Here is a 17,353-nt window from a genome sequence, read left to right as displayed (position 1 = left end):
AAGTTCTTTGCCAACTTGCTCCTTGAATAAGGGATTAATATACAGAAGGTATAAAGAACACAAAAAATTTGATACCAAAAAACAAAAACAAAAACCATTAACTCAGTTAACGAATGGGCAAGAACTAAATAGACACTTCTCAAAAGAAGAAGTAAAAATGGCCAATAAATATATGAAAAATTGTTCAATATCTCTAACCATCAGGGAAATGCAAATCAAAACTACAATGAGATTTCATCTAGTTCCAGTCAGAATGGCAGTTATCAAGAATGCAAATTATAACAAATGTTGACAAGGATGTGGGGAAAAAGTTACACTCATGCATTGTCAGTGGGACTGCCAATTAGTACAACCATTTTTGAATGCAGCATGGAGCTTCCTCAAAATACTAGGAGTGGATCCACCATATAACCTAGCTATCCTTCTCTGTGGTATTTATCCTAAAGAATTAAAATTGGCCTACTATGTGGATGCGATCATACCAATTTTTGAAACACTCTTACTGCTGCTTTTCTACATTGGTCATGAAGCAGAAAGGACTAGCCAACAAAATTATTCATCATTTTCTTTTCTGCCATGTTAGATGGTCCCCAGCAGGATAAAGCATTTCCACTAGTCCTACTGCTTGGTCCAGCTGTGAAATCTTCAAGATAATGCACTATAATTCTCATGAGCAAACAAACTCCCAAAGGTAATTATTCCTAATGAAGGTAATTTCTGCCACCACAACTCTCCTCTAGGTCTCTTGGTCACTACAGTCCAGTGACGTCAAATTCCTAATTAGTTGTCTAATCTCTGTGATGGCTTTCCTTATATCTGTGTACTGAAGATATTGATGTTCTGAATGTGAAGGGCAAGGACTGAAGACTGGACAGGCATGGATTCCCTCTTCTGTCTCCCACTGAGAGACTTCTGAGGAATTTTGTGTCTCCCAGTAGGTGCTGACATTGTAAAATCAATGACAGGAACAGCAAAGCTTCCTGGACCTGTCAGATGAAGTTAAGTTGGAAGGTAGCATTTTCCTAGCACATGTGAGTACATACTTTGCATGTTAAGCTACAGTAGAGACCAGGAAATGATCCTTTCAATGTGACTCTTGGTGATGTGTGATTTGTTTTAATTTCTAGAGGTTTCTGAATTTTTTTGTAATCTAATTTACTGCTATTGCAAACAGAAGCAATATAACTACAGTTAGATTAAATCCTTTGCAAAATTGTGAAAGAGTATTTGTTTTCAAAATGTTTCATTTCTTCCTTTTATTGTCCTTATTTCTTTTAGAATTCTGACCGTTCTGTGTGTTCCATGAACTTCTTACGTCTTAGATTTGAATACAGCATCTAACCCTCTTTCACCTCCTGGAAAGCTCATTTTTGCTACAGACACCCTGAATCTATTTCCTTCTCTTTTTTAAAAAGTAAACTTTATGACTTATCTCCACAGTACTAGGTCTGATTTCCAAGGAGATGTGGGAGTAACAACCAAGTTCTTCCCAAGCATTAATGACTATAGATTATAGGATATCTCCATACTCATTTTAGGTAAGTGGAATTGTTTCTTTTGGGGGAAAGGGGGTGATTCTTCTAAAGAGTATGAGCCATTATTTGCCTCCAATACTTTTATTCACTGCACTTCACATTCTGGTTGTAATAGCTGAGTTGTAAGTACTGGAGAAAGAGTCATTTGATAGAATTTCAGAAAGGAGGGACCTGAGAATCATCTAGCACAACCTTGTATGCATGCATTAATTCATCTCCAAATACGTTAAGAAATGAAAAATTTGTCTTTACCTGACCACCTCTAGTCCAAAATTCATTCTGCTATGAGTCAGACCACACCATGTAAAATTTTAGAAAATCATTATTTATTCTGATCTAAAATAACACACTATTAAGAATGTTACATATACTTAGTCATAATGATCTCTTGCAGAATTCTGTCCTACATGGTATTTTAGGAAACATTTTCAATGTGCATTTGAAGATAATAATCCAAATATTTAATTTTTTGAGGATGATGTGATGAAAAGCTAAAGGACGTGCCCAGCATCATGCAGCAACCCAATGACATAACTGTAGTTTTTAACATAAATTTTTTTATTCTAAAAGCTTTGTACTTAATGCATCACTGTGATTTTATTTGGTATCTTATATGCCAGGAATCTCAGCTCTTGATTGAATCAATTGTGTAATATTTTTCTCCATGGAAAACAGGATACTTTCTTTTTCTGGGAACTCTGAGAAACCAGTTAGCAAAAGACCAAAAAAGACACTGAAAGAAGGATTCTTCTGATAACTTTCTCACAGAATTGAATTATGTGTTTTCTCTCAAGCCTTTGCTCACGAATCCCTCCTGTTACAGTCTTCCTGCTGTAGCACCAGAAGCTTTCCTTCCTTGTGATTAATGCTTTGCTCTTTCTGATGGGATACATGTGAGACCCTATTAGCTGATTTTATTGGGTATTATTTCCTTTCCTGCCTTAGAAATTCATTGCAGTATTTATGTCATGGAGTCTAAGAGTTAGAAATTCTGAGTATGTAGAAAGAGGTGGAGAAAGAAACTGAAAAGAAAACAGTAGTTCTTCAAAGTCAAACGTGTTCCATTGTATAATTTTTCCTGCAATCTGTTATACATTCAAATTTCACTTGTTAAGCTTTTCAGAAATCCTGAAGTCATCATTTGATATAATCTGTAATAATATATGAATTATTTGGTGATTTTTCTAGAAAATTGGAGATTTGAGATACAAAATGAGTCTCTGAATTTGGTTTCTGTTAATTAAAATTATTCATCACATTACCTGTCTTTATACATAAACCCTTTGGTGAAACTCAAGGAGAGACTAAGAAATTTGTAGTTATGATCTAAGATGTTAATATTAAAAATAGCAAGTGGTCAGAAATCAGTAAAATAAAAAAACCTCTTCTACTATAAATTGATTTAGATTTAATGAAATCTTTCAAATTTGAGACGTCTAATGTTCTTTTTCAACTTGCTTTTTATTTTTTTATTCTCTATACAATTTTAGAAAGTTCTAGATAGCTTATACAAGTGAAAATAACATAAAGCAGAATACGTTCTAATAAAATAGATCATAGAATAACTGAACAGGAATGGAAAACCGTTGTTCTCATGGTGTAAACTCCTTATAACTTCTCATCCTTCCCAACTATAATTTTTAAAAGACGAATGAAATCAAATGAAATATTATTAATAACCCAACAAAATATTCATGGTTATTAACATCATTGACTGGATATAAAGAAGTTTAACATCTTCAGGGATAAGTTGAAATGAACTAAGAGCAGTTTTTTTTCATAAGGAGGACTCCACGAGGACCTTACACGGAGAGGGTTCTGGGAAGTTCTGAAACTTTCAGTGTTGCCAGGATTTTCTATTCTAGTTTATAGAATCTGTAAATGAAGGGAGAAGGAGATAAAATAGAATCACTCAAGGCAATGATTCCTCCTATGAACCTATTTACATAAATGAATGTTGTCTCTCTCTCCTGTTTTGTCTTTATAAATATGTATGTCACAAAGATACAAAAAACAGGCGCATATCTCGGTAAGCATTTACAAAGCTCCCATCTAATTCTCAACTACGTCAACAAACAGAATATTTCCTGCACTTAGTCCTTTTCCCTAGACCCCTTTTGAGGATAAGAACTACAGGACTTTAAAGACCATCTATAAGTTTTGCCAGTTTTTAAAATTTAACTACATTCATGAGGCATTTTTGCATTATCTATACAATGTCTAATAATTTTTTAAAGTACATAAAAATAAAGAAGAATTAGAATCCTGAATACTTGCATAATTGGGAAAGTAAACCATGCTTAATTAGTTGATGGATCTCTACCTCTCTCCTATTCAGGTAGCTGAAGAGAGGTCCCTTCCAAAATCAATGAATGAGACAAATTATTCTCGGGTGACCGAATTTGTGTTGCTGGGACTCTCCAGTTCCAAGGAGCTCCAGCCACTCTTGTTTCTCGTCTTCTCACTACTCTACCTAGCAATTCTGCTGGGCAACTTTCTCATCATCCTCACTGTGACCTCGGATTCCCGCCTTCACACCCCCATGTACTTTCTGCTTGCAAACCTCTCTTTCATAGATGTGTGTGTTGCCTCTTTTGCTACCCCCAAAATGATTGCAGACCTTCTGGTTGAGCGCAAGACTATTTCTTTTGATGCCTGCCTGGCTCAGATTTTCTTTGTTCACCTCTTCACTGGAAGTGAAATGGTCCTTCTGGTATCCATGGCCTATGACCGCTATGTTGCCATATGCAAGCCTCTCCATTACATGACAATCATGAGTCGACGAGTGTGTATTATTCTTGTCCTCATCTCCTGGTCTGTGGGCTTCATCCACACCACTAGCCAGTTGGCATTTACTGTAAATTTGCCTTTTTGTGGGCCTAATCAGGTTGACAGTTTCTTCTGTGACCTCCCTCTAGTGACCAAGCTAGCCTGCCTAGACACTTATGTGATCAGCTTACTCATAGTTGCAGACAGCGGCTTTCTCTCTCTGAGCTCCTTTCTCCTCCTGGTTGTGTCCTACACTGTGATTCTTATTACAGTCAGGAGCCGCTCCTCTGCTAGCATGGCCAAGGCCCGCTCCACACTGACCGCTCACATCACTGTGGTCACACTGTTTTTTGGACCATGCATTTTCATCTATGTGTGGCCCTTCAGCAGTTACTCAGTTGACAAGGTTCTTGCCGTGTTCTACACCATCTTTACTCCCATTCTAAACCCTGTTATCTATACTCTGAGGAACAAAGAAGTGAAGGCAGCTATGTCCAAGCTGAAGAGTCGGTATCTGAAGCCTGGTCAGATTTCTGCAGTGATAAGAAATGCTCTTTTCCTAGAAACAAAGTAAACTCACAGGACTGTTAATTTTTTAGCCTTGTCTCTAGAGATTTTTAAATGGGATTTCTATGATATAAAAAAAATCATTTTAACCTGTAGAGTTGATTAATTTAAAGTATAGATTAATTGTGATAATAAAAAGCATAATGAATTTTTATCAAATTTTATCTTCTCTTTTTTAGTTCTTCATTGGCTTTCTTTTATTGATATTTTAAAATTTAAAATAGTATTAAAGTAAAGTGTTACTGGTTTTCAAGTCAACAATATTTACTAATATGTAAATACTTTGAGCCTTGTGTGGGTGAAAAATGTATTGTTCATACTTCAAACATTAGGGTGATTTTTACTGTGTGTGCAAAAGGATGTATATTTTCTAAACTTTTTTTTTTTAAATTGGAACAACAGTGATGAGTAGCTACTGTTTTTTCTCAGCTCTGTTTTCATCTTCTTTCTGTCATAATATACTTGTGAATACATCTATATTACACTCATAGGATTGTTAGTTCAGTGGATCCCTGCATCAAGTCCATTCTACATTAAGAGATTCCTTAACTTTTGGTAATGGAATGCTCAGTGTACAGAAGAAAATCTAATTGAATGCAGATATTCATGATAAATAAGGACGTGATCAATAAGGAGATGAGGAACAATGTTAACTGTCAGTGTTCTGGAAGAAAGCCAGGCATCTTATAAAGAAGCACATTTACTGTTTGAATAGCAGATTCTAAGAGGCTCCAGAGCCTTAAGTAAGGACTAGGTTCTGACAAAGCGTTTTCCAATGTCATGTCACTAGGATTGTCCATCATTTAGCAAGTGACAATTTCTATCAGTCAATGCAATGAATCATATATTTTAATTGTTCCCTCTGGGTTTAAGCTGAAGCAGGTCCAAAGCCATCACACAGATACATGAACGGGTATTCCTGGTCCTTGTATCAAGTACTTATCACATCTTTCGTTTAGTTCAGATTTTTGGGCTCATGATAGGATTGCCATGGCCAGTTGACAGAAAAATGAAAACTTAAATTTTTGTTCACAGATAGGACCTTATATATCTTGACATCTGCAAACAAATGGGCTACTGTTGCCACTCAGGGTGACCAGAAATTATACTGGTGAGGGAAGCTTTGTGAAATTTATTTATGATTTTTGATTTGGAGACAGGGTCTCACTTAGTTGCTTAGGGCCTCGCTAACTTGCTGAGGCTGGCTTTGAACTTGTGATCCTCCTGCCTCAGCCTCCAGAGTGGCAGGGTTTACAGGCACTCACTAATGTACCTGGTTTGTGGGAATTTTGTTTAGTGTGAGCACTCATGAATATTGTACTTAATTGTCAACTTGGAATGTGTATTTTGACTTAGATAATAATAAACACAAGTTCCTGGACAGTAGAAATTATCTTGGCTGGTTTATTAGAGGCAATAGCAGAACAACACTGGAAAATCAAATAAAGGAGTTATGGGGAAAAAGTAAGGACAATCCTATATGAATCAATGTAAGGTTTCGGGATCTTAGTTATGACATCATTGTCTACCACATGTTGTTCTTCATAGAGGAAGCAATTAAGACCAGTGGAAGAGGAATATCTCTCAAATAATTTTGTTCTTTATTGTCCCATTGCACATGTAATGAGTTCATGAGTGAAATAGACATTGGAGTGGTCAGGTAGGCTGTGTGTTCAAAAGTGTTGGACTTCCCTTACTTAAGGCTTATCTCTCTAGTGCCACTACTGATCCTCAATATTTGACCTGTGAACAGACAAGATTAATACTGAGAAATTGCCATTCATTAGCAAATCAATTATATGAAGTCAGTCCCTCCACACAGGTGGTACTGCTATGTCCTTGTTGAAATTGATTCCTGCTCCTGACACCAGCTCTTCTTTTTTTCTTGGAGTCCTTTTCCAAGGATCGCCATTCTAATTTCTATTGAGTCTTACTTATTGATATTCTGTTCCACAAAGATTGCCTCTGGCGTGAAGCACACTTTGCAGTGAGAAGATTGTGACAATAGGCCAGGACCACAGGATTCACCTTTTTTAGATGGGCCAGGCTCAGAGAATAACCAAATGCCTAGTAAAACTCAGAAAAGAGGTGAATAGTGCAATTGTATTCTACCTATACACGATGACCTCCAAGATGTTACATATGCATTGAATTAACAATTAATATATTATACTATGTTACCAACAGCTAAAACTCACAGTTCCAGGAAACAAGGAGAAGAATTAAGACAGACCCATCTGTTTATCATTCTCAGGGACCCTCTTGTGGATTTCCTTTTTCCTCTCACTATAATTCAGAGCTTTGCTGTATTGAAGTTTTGACTCCCAGAAGAACTGCACTTCCATTACAGAATACACTATGACTTCAGCTGAACCAAATCTTGGACTAGTGGGCTGGGGATTGTTTGGTAGTAGAGCACTTGCCCAGTATGCTTAAAGCCCTAGGTTCAATTTTCAACACTGAAAGCAAACCAAAAAACTTTGACTCTCATCTGGTCACATTAAATGCCTCAGGTTGAAGGATAATAACCAAAACAGCATCTTCCTGATGATTAGTGATATTCAACACATTCTTACATACTTTCAGGCCATTGTATGTCTACTCTTGAGAAATGTTTACTGCAGTCTTTTATCTACTTTTTATCTCATTGAATTTTGCTACTGAGTGGAGTTCCTTGTAAATTGCAGATATAGGCTCCAGTTACATTCTGTTGCATGTGTATATCCAGTTTCCCTAATGTTACATATTGAAGAGTTTGTCCTTTAAACATTGTATCTTTTGGCACCTATGTAGGAAATCAATTACTTATAAATATGTGGATTTTTTTTAATAGGCTGTCCATTCCATATCTTTGATCAGTGAGTCTGTTTTTATACCAATACCATGCTGTTTTGATTACCATAACTTTGTTGTGTATTTTGAAATCAGGTAGTGTGAAGGCTCCATCTTTCTTTTTGCTGGAAATTGGTTTAGCTACACTGAAGTTCTTGTTTTGTTTTGGTTTTTGGTTTTTGGTATGATTTTTAGGATTTTTTCTATTTCTGTAAAAACAGTCATTGGAATTTTGACAGTAAATGTACTGGATCTTAGATTGCTTTGGATAGTATGAAGATGTATACAATATCATTTCCTCTAATTCATGATCATGAGATGCCTTTCCACTTATTTGTGTATTTTTAAATTTCTCTCATAAACTTTTATAGTTTTCGGTGTACAGATATTTAATATTATTGGTTAAATTTATTCATAAATGTTTTATAAAGTTTCACAACTAGAACTGTTTTCTTCATTTCTCTTTTGGATAATTTAATGTTGGTATATAAAATTACTATTAGTTTTTGCACTCTAATTTTTGTCTTGCAAACTTACTGAATTTATTTATTAATTCTAACAATTTTGGGTAGATTCTTTGGGGCTTTCTACATATAAGATCTTGTTCTCTTCAAATAGAGATGGTCTAACTTTTTCCTTTCTGATTTGGTTTCATTTTACTTCTTTTTCTTGCCTAATTTCTTTAAGAATTTCAGTATTATGTTGAATAAAAGTGGAGAGAATGGGCATCCCTGTCTTGCTCCTGACTTTAAACAAAAAAGTTTTTAACTTCTCACCACTGAATATGTTACATTTTTGTTTGTGAAATGTGCCGTTTATTGTGTGCCTAATATGTTGAGAACTTTTTTGTGTTTGTTTTATTACCGATGGATATTTGATTCCATCACTTTGATGGGCATTTTAAATGGGAACACAGATAGGTCTAACTCCTTCTAGTCACTTGGCGGAAGGGACTGTTGGCAGAATCACAAAGGAGTGGGGCAGGAGCAGGTCTGCTGAGGAGTTGGGGCTGTTTCAGTCCCACAACAAGGACGGCAGCCACTGGGACTCCAACATGTGCATGGGTGTGTCTTCTCAAATGACCCTTCTCAGACTTGGTCTGTACCGGATTTCAGAAAATTCTGCTGAAAAGCTTTTTCTTAGCAAAGGAAACAATCAATAATGTGAAAAAAGAGCCTACAGAGTGGGAGAAAATCTTTTCCACACATGCTTCAGACAGAGCACTCATCTCCAAAGTTTATGAAGAACTTAAAAAACTTTACACCAAAAATACAAAGAACCCAATCAATAACTGGGCAGACACTTCACAGAAGAAGATATACAGGCGAACAACAAATATATGAAAAAGGGTTGATCATCTCTAGTAATTAGAGAAATGCAAATTAAGACCACCCTAAGATTTCATCTCACTCCAATTAGAATGGCGATTATCAAGAACACAAGCAACAATAGGTGTTGGTGTGGATGTGGGGAAAAAGGTACACTCATACATTGCTGGTGGAGTTGCAAATTAGTGCAGCCACTCTGGAAAGCAGTGTGGAGAATCCTTAGAAAACTTGGAATGGACCCAACCAAGTGGGTGGACCCAGCTATCCCACTCCTCGGTTTATACTTGAAGGACTTAAAATCAGCATACTATAGTAAAGCAGCCACATCAATGTTTATGGCTGCTCAATTCATAATAGCTAGATTGTGGAACCAATCCCTTCAATTGATGAGTAGATAAAGAAACTGTGGTATATATACCCAATAGAATACTACTCAGCCATAAAGAAGAATAAAATTATGGCATTTGCTGGTAAATGGATGGAATTGGAGAATATCATGCTAAGTGAAATAGACCAAGCCCCCCAAAACCAAAGGCCAAATGTTTTCTCTGATAAGTGAATGATGATACATAACTGGTAGGCGGGGTGGCAGGTAGGTAAGAGAAGAATGGAGGAACTTTGGATTGTGTAGAGATAAATGAGGCGGGAGGGGATGGGGAAAGGAAAGATAGTGGACTAAGACAGCTATCATTACCCTATGTACATGTATGATTACATGAATGGTGTGAATCTACATAGTGCTCAACCATAGAAATGAAAATTTGTACCCCATTTGTGTACAATGAATCAAAATGCAGTCTGTAAAAATAAAAAAAAAAATTAAAAAGGGAAAATTCTGCTTGATCCCAAACCCAACAAAAAGGTACTTTTTATTGTGGATGCCTGCCAAATATTTCTTTCTGTGAGGAGATATGCATAGGGGTCTTTTATTATGATATTTTGCTGATATCACTACTGATAGACGTTTTTAACAGTTAGATTTGATTGTCAGATTTTGCACACCAACTGAGAAGCCCTGATAGTCTGTGGAATGTTTTGCTTGTTTGCATGTTTGTTAGCTTGATTAAGTTCACCAATCAAGTTAAATCTTTGTGATTTATTTGCTCATGATCCACTGACTTTGTATTACACAGAATGATACAAGAGTCACCTTTAGCTTTATAAGTTCTAGATACAAAGAAAATAGGGTAAAAATCTCCAAAAATTTCCTATAGTTATTCCCTTATAAAGTAAATATTGGTCTTTTACCATGACTGCTTTAAATCTTCAAAAATAAATGTCATATTATTTATACTGCAGTTGTACCAATCATCAGTTCTTGGCACTCTCTGTTAGTGTCCCTTCTTATATTACTTTTGTTTTCATTACTGAGATATTTTTAAATTTTATTTTATAGAAGTATATCCATATTTGTTACTAAAAATTCGATTATAATAATAGTGTCATTTTTCAATTTACTTCTTATTTCAACATTATGTTTTTTTAAAATTTCTAAGTGTTCACACATGAAATCAAATATCATTTATAATCACTGTGGACTATTTAATTGCAGTGAATATTGTGTTATTTGTCCACTCCCAACATATAAACACATAGATTGTTCCTACTATCTCCTCTTTTTCAAGAAAATGTTGTACTGAACACACTTGCACTTGTATCCTTGTGTATATGAAACTTATTAGAGAATATGCAAAGAGCTGAGTTTCCTGAGTGAAAAGAATCCTGTCTTCAATTTCTTTATAGATGATCATTTATAACTTGTAGCTGTACTTCCAGACTTAGAGACACAGAACCTAAAAACCTATTGTATAAAATATATTTTAAAAACTGTTGATGTTGCTAAGGCAATAGAAGATTTGTCATGAAAAATAAATGAGAGTATCTTAAAATATTTAAGAAGCCATCTTGTTGAAGGAGTGGATTTGTTCTATTAAACTACAAACGGCAGAGCCAGGTGAGCACTTTAACCACAGATTTCACTGCTGCGAAATAGTGGGGTTCTTGTGATTGGAGAAAACCCCTGTGGGGCTGGAGGATCGCTTGCAGGAGTGGATAACTGTTTTAATAACGGAAGTTTAGGGCTCAAGAATTCTTTACGCACCAAGTTTTAGTGGACTCAACTAATACTTTGCTTTTTGACATACCAATTGGTTGGTTGGTTTTACAAGATTTTTTTTTTTTAGATTTTTTTTTTTATTATTGTATACAAATGGGATACATGTTGTTTCTCTATTTGTACATGGAGTCAAGGCATACCATTTGTGTAATCATAAATTTTTTAATCCTGAAAAAAATATTATTAGTAATTACTCCCACTTCAGGGTGACCTCACAGATCTCCAAAAGATAATTTCTCATTTCTCCAATAAAATTAGTTTCCTGGCATCAGGTCATGAGACTTTACATTGCATTGACTTTGAGTTTACAGGGTGTTTTTGCTCTCTCTGTCTCTCTCTTTCAGCTTGTTCTGAAACCACCCTTCCAATAAGTTTACAGCAAAGAGGTACTAAACCCTCATCACCTCGGGGCAGGACCTGAAGGACTTACTGTAGTACACCTTAGTGCAGGGGACCAAATTAAAATCCACTGGGGTCAAGAGTATATAGAAAATGTATTCATTAATATAGAAATTCCCTAGTGAATTGAAGTATATGAAAGAACTGGGAGATTTACCAGATTGTATAAGTACTGGCTTTCATTTTGAACATACAGCATTTATTTTAAATGTAAAAATAATGAAGGACTATCTTGTAGATGTAAAATTAGCACCAGAATTTGGAAAAGGGGAGATCATTGCTGTCTCAGTCACACTGGAAACACAACCTGGAAAAGGTAAATTTCTGTTTTCCACTTCTCTGTCCATAGGACTCTTCTACTGCACTGGCTTAGGGGTAACCCTGATGGGATGGGTTTAGAATCTGAGAAAAGTGTGTTACAACCATTGTCTGTCCCTTCTCTACCTCTTAATGCTTTCTATTCAGTGGATATTTAGACACTTGCTAAACTTCTTATCTATTAGTAAATTCTGGTAGAATGAAGGCAGGAAATGATGTTCTAAGTCAAGTAAAGATCAGGGGGAATGACATTTATTGCCATTTGTGTTTAGCCTTGCAGGAAAGCAAGCTTTATAACTTATGGAAAAGAACAATTATGTATACTTATATTATCAGTGTCTATTATCATATTTTGAGGTTGATGTTAATGTAAGATCAACTATATATTGATGTTAACTGCATTCTCACCAGGAAATAAAATTCTCTTCAGATGTATTTTGAAATCTGAAAACACTCCTTATTTGATGTACAATGACAATGAGTTAATAATTAGGTAACCAAGAAGCTGCTAGATGTTCCTTTGGATAGTCTAAGAAAATCTGACTGATTTCTAAAATCCAAATTTCTCATGTGTAGCTGCCTTTACACTTCAAAGTTTAGAAACAAATTATATTTGGGAATAATCTATCCTTATTTCCTAAGCTAGTAACTGGAAGAGTAATATTCTTTTTTTTTTTCTTAGCATGCTACTACCTTAATTATTAAGAGGAAAATGAAATAGACTGATCTGATCTGTAGCATTTATATTAATAGATAGGAAGTAAATGCAGAAAGGAATTTTTCATTATTTCCTGTATTTTGATAACCAACAATTAAAAACCTTATTTTAAATTAAATATTGGAAGGATAGATACTGTATGAAATTAGGAAATTTTTCTCAGAGATAAGATAATCTTGCTAATAGAATAATACATGATAATACCAATTTGTCTATTATCAAATTAAATCTCAGGATGTTTTCTTTCTTTGTCACTCTCTTTCAGCTTGTTCTCAGACCACCCTTCCAATAAGTACCTATTATGCCTTATGCACACTTGTAGCAACACTCATAACCACAATTCACTAATGTCAAATCTCTAGTTAGCTTCTAATCCATTGTTGTGTTTTTCCTTCTGTCTTTGTGTGGGGGACAATGATGCTTCAGATGGTTGAAGGGTTGCACTTGTGTTCAGTGCCTTCTACTCTATCCAGTGGATTCTAAAGGGCTGTTCACTTGGCAGTGTGGAGAGTGTCAGATATGGACAAGGAGAACCCTGTGCTTTCCTGGCTTCCTAATCAGTCAGAAAAGAAAACAAAGAGTCACTTGTCTCTCACTCTTTCTTTAATCCACTCAGGTTCTGTATTCATACTGTCTGTTAACTGTTGTCCAAGTACCTGACACTAAAAAGTGACTGGTGCCTGAGTTTCTTTGGTAAACCAGGATGGATTTCCCTGTTTGATTTTACATACTCTTTCCATCAGTGTGATCAGATTTTTACATTTAATTGATTTTCTTTTTGAAATTTTATTTTCAAAATTTAGAGAATAACTTCACCCTCCCCCCCCAACCCTCTTCCATCTTTCAGATTCCTGGGAACTGTGGTTCTTCCTTAGAGAACTGCATCCAGCCACAGCTCCTTGAACGCAGCTCATCTTGAGTGCAGACCTAGGACCCAACCCTGTATCTATTTCCTTCTTTAAAAATAAATTTTTTTGCTCATGTCCTCAGGATCATATCAATGTTTTTCCTGGCACCCTGTGCACAAGAATAGACTCTTTAAAAGCCTAATGACCATCAACTAAAAGATTTGTAGGCACTATCTCTCTTTCTTGGATAAGTGGAAGCATTTTGTCAGTATTTTCGTAAGGGCCATGTACCAGCACTGGTGTCAAGTCCATCATGACTTGAAAGGACAGGGAGGGAAGGAGGAATGGCAGGAGTAGCCAGGTGAGAAAGTTTCTGAAGTCTCTAATTTTGAACTGGTAGATTTCAGTGGAATCCACAATTATGCTCGTACCTACTTTATTTGACCCACCAGGCATACCATTTAGACATAAAGATAAGTGGAAGAGGGTGATTTTATAGGACTTAAGTATGGTTGAAACCTGAGAGCGACCTAGCAAATCCTGAAGGATTTATTTTATTAATTCTCTCTAAAGTATTACAACAAATGAAATGAAATTTACTTTAGCTGATCCAATAATGGGGAGCTCAGTCTTCCCCAAGTCAGACAACATCATCTTTGAGCAAGTATAATTATCAGAAACAAAATGCTTATTCTGAGGTGAAATAATACACTGAGGTTTATATATGTTTTGCATTACCTGTAATAAGATTTTTCATTTATATAATTTTCTAAAACACACTTTTGGTGTCTCTGTGAGGATAATATTAGTCTCAGTTTTATGCATGCAGACAATGTGCTTTGAAAGGTTAAAGGAGCTACTAAATGCCATGCGGCTGCTTGATGACACAGTTTCAATTTTAACCCAAAATATTTTCCCACTAGAATTACAGTTCCATGATGGTATAGTGGTTTTATTGGGTATAAAAGGACAGTCCTTTTATTAAGTAGAAAATCTATTCTTGTTTCATCTAGCAAGGACCATACTAGTCAAGGAGTAAGGACAAAAACACTCATCACCTGTTTCAAAAGAACTCGGGTTATACCTGTGGAGTGTGTTCAGGGTGAAGTTCAAACCCAACTCCAGCTACTCTAAAACCAGCATGCAGCACAGAACTCTGAAAAAAGGAGACACTTAAGTTCGCACATGGTGAATTAACTTCAAAAGAATCAATTTGTATTGTTTGGTTGCCCAACATCTTCTTCTTAAACTTAAAAATACAAGTCTTGATTTAAGGTATCTCTCCATGTTTACCAACCTGGTCAGTGGCAAGAGGGGGAAGATATGTATGTGTATATATATATATATATATATATACATTTTTATCATGAATTATAGCAGATTTTTCTTTGGAGCAAAGATAAGAGCTAAACTTTCTTATCATACTCATAGGTATTTAGCTAAAGGGGGAAAACTTGAAGAATAGAAATATTTATTTAGTAAAAAATCTCAATTATCTCAATTATTAGGCACATAAATTATATTTCCATTAATACTGAGTTGTGAAGTAGGGTTTCTGAAGAAGCCAATTCCCAAACAATCATATTAGCAGTGAAAAGTGATCTTCGAGTGTTACAGCAGCCATAAGAGCCATAATAGGTCCTCTTCTCTGTGTATCCTGAAGGAGCAAAGGTAACTATCAATCACATCAAGAAAGACAACATTACCAGCACCCCAAAAGCTCCTCAACCCCCCTCTCTCCCTTACTTAGCTGTGAAGGATAACCACTATTTAACTTCCAGTATCATGAATTTGTCTTGCTTATTTAAATTTATACTTTTGTTTCTAATGTAACTTGAACAATATTATATTTATGAAATTACATTTGCCTCTGGTAAAATTTCACAATTTTTTATAGAGTTCTTATTTGATGATATGAGGAAAAATGACAGACTTTTGTCTTCATAGATTAAAGGTTGGGATTCTGTGATGGCAAACAACCTTTCAGATATCATTTTCATTTGTCTATTCACTGATTTAACTTCTTCAATTCTTGTAATTAAATTAATTGGTTGGAGTTCTAACTGCCTGATGACCATTCTCCTTTTCTAGAAGAGTTTGGGATTGTTACTTTACTCTATCTCTATTCATTTTATTTTGATTGCTGTAGTGCCATTTGCTGTGAGCATCCTACAAACACAACATATACAATTGAATAAAAATTTAGAATTCTTAAAGACTAAGACAAAATTAAGATGTTGAATCTTAATTTTCATTTCACTGTTGAATCTTAATGTTCATTTCACTGGTCCATCTTTATTTCTCTCCTATTCAGGTAAGTGGATGTAAGCTGTTCCAATAACAATGAATCATTCTCGGGTGACTGAATTTGTGTTGCTGGGACTCTCCAGTTCCAAGGAGCTCCAGCCACTCTTGTTTCTTGTCTTCTCACTACTCTACTTAGCAATTCTGCTGGGCAACTTTCTCATCATCCTCACTGTGACCTCGGATTCCCGCCTTCACACCCCCATGTACTTTCTGCTTGCAAACCTCTCTTTCATAGACATGTGTGTTGCCTCTTTTGCTACCCCCAAAATGATTGCAGACCTTCTGGTTGAGCGCAAGACTATTTCTTTTGAAGCATGCCTGACTCAAATTTTCTGTGTTCATCTCTTTGCTGGCAGTGAAATGGTTATCCTTGTATCCATGGCTTTTGACCGCTATGTTGCCATATGCAAGCCTCTCCATTACATGACAATCATGAGCCGCCGAGTGTGTATTATTCTTGTCCTCGTTCCATGGTCTGTGGGCTTCGTCCATACCACTAGCCAGTTGGCATTTACTGTAAATTTGCCTTTTTGTGGGCCTAATCAGGTTGACAGTTTCTTCTGTGACCTCCCTCTAGTGACCAAGCTAGCTTGCATAGATACTTACATGATCAGCTTACTCATAGTTGCAGACAGTGGCTTTCTCACTCTGAGCTCCTTTCTCCTCCTGGTTGTGTCCTACACCATGATTCTTATTACAGTCAGGAGCCGCTCCTCTGCTAGCATGGCCAAGGCCCGCTCCACACTGACCGCTCACATCACTGTGGTCACACTCTTTTTTGGACCATGCATTTTCATCTATGTGTGGCCCTTCAGCGGCTACTCAGTTGACAAAGTGCTTGCTGTGTTCTACACCATCTTTACTCCCATTCTAAACCCTGTTATCTATACTCTGAGGAACAAAGAAATGAAGGCAGCTATGGTCAAGCTGAAGAGTCGGTATCTGAAGCCTGGCCAGGTTTCTGCAGTGATAAGAAATGCTCTTTTCCTAGAAACAAAGTAAACTCACAGGACTGTTCACAATTTTTGCTTTATCTCTGGACTTTTCTAAATGGAATTACTGTAATATTAAAGTTGGTGTGAAAGATTAACTTGAATTAAACTATGATAATAAAAAGTTATAAAATCAGCCTTAGCAATTTAATTATTTTTTTCCATTTTGTGTATTTTTCTCTTTTGCTATCTCCTACTTTTCATTGTTTATGTAAACACTTTAAATGATTAATAAAGTCCTTCTCTTTCTCTGAAAGATGTGCCACTCAGGTGTCAACTTTGTATTAATTATTGGCATATATCTCTGGATCACAGAGATAATGTATCTATTTACATGTATGATATATAGTATTTTATTTTCCTTGATAATGCATTTCACACTGCCCTATGTAACTGATGGCACATGAAGATAGTTCTATATTTGGTGTTAAGATATGTTAAAATGACATGGTTAACCAGCAGAAATCATTTTATTCAACACTTTCATAAGTCTTTACTCAATGTGGCTACTAAATAAATATCCTTCATGGAAAATCAGTTGCTGAACAAATTTATTGACCAGAATTTTGTATTTGGTTATGTTAATTTATATCTAATACTGACAAAATAATTATGGAAATTTCA

At 35.7% G+C, this 17,353-nt stretch overlaps 2 protein-coding genes across 2 annotated transcripts; both read left to right on the top strand.

Annotated features, from left to right (window-relative positions):
* The first annotated feature begins 3,831 nt into the window (after positions 1-3,831).
* LOC124977207 (olfactory receptor 4K15) lies at positions 3,832-4,878 on the top strand. The gene has a single exon (XM_047540607.1). The coding sequence runs from the start codon at positions 3,847-3,849 to the stop codon at positions 4,876-4,878; it is 1,032 nt and encodes a 343-aa protein (XP_047396563.1). The 5' UTR covers positions 3,832-3,846.
* A 10,824-nt stretch (positions 4,879-15,702) lies between these two features.
* Positions 15,703-16,739, top strand: LOC124977261 (olfactory receptor 4K15-like). The gene is given in 2 exon segments (XM_047540699.1): positions 15,703-15,757; positions 15,760-16,739. Coding segments are annotated over 2 exon segments (1,035 nt in total).
* Positions 16,740-17,353: the final 614 nt, after the last annotated feature.

Source organism: Sciurus carolinensis, chromosome 2 (assembly GCF_902686445.1).
Source record: "Sciurus carolinensis chromosome 2, mSciCar1.2, whole genome shotgun sequence".
NCBI classification, from domain to species: domain Eukaryota; kingdom Metazoa; phylum Chordata; class Mammalia; order Rodentia; family Sciuridae; genus Sciurus; species Sciurus carolinensis.
This window is presented reverse-complemented; position numbering and strand designations above follow the sequence as displayed.

Excerpts from the sequence above, each read along its gene's own strand:
- LOC124977207 (XM_047540607.1), top strand. The coding sequence starts at position 3,847 with ATGGATCTCTACCTCTCTCCTATTCAGGTAGCTGAAGAGAGGTCCCTT.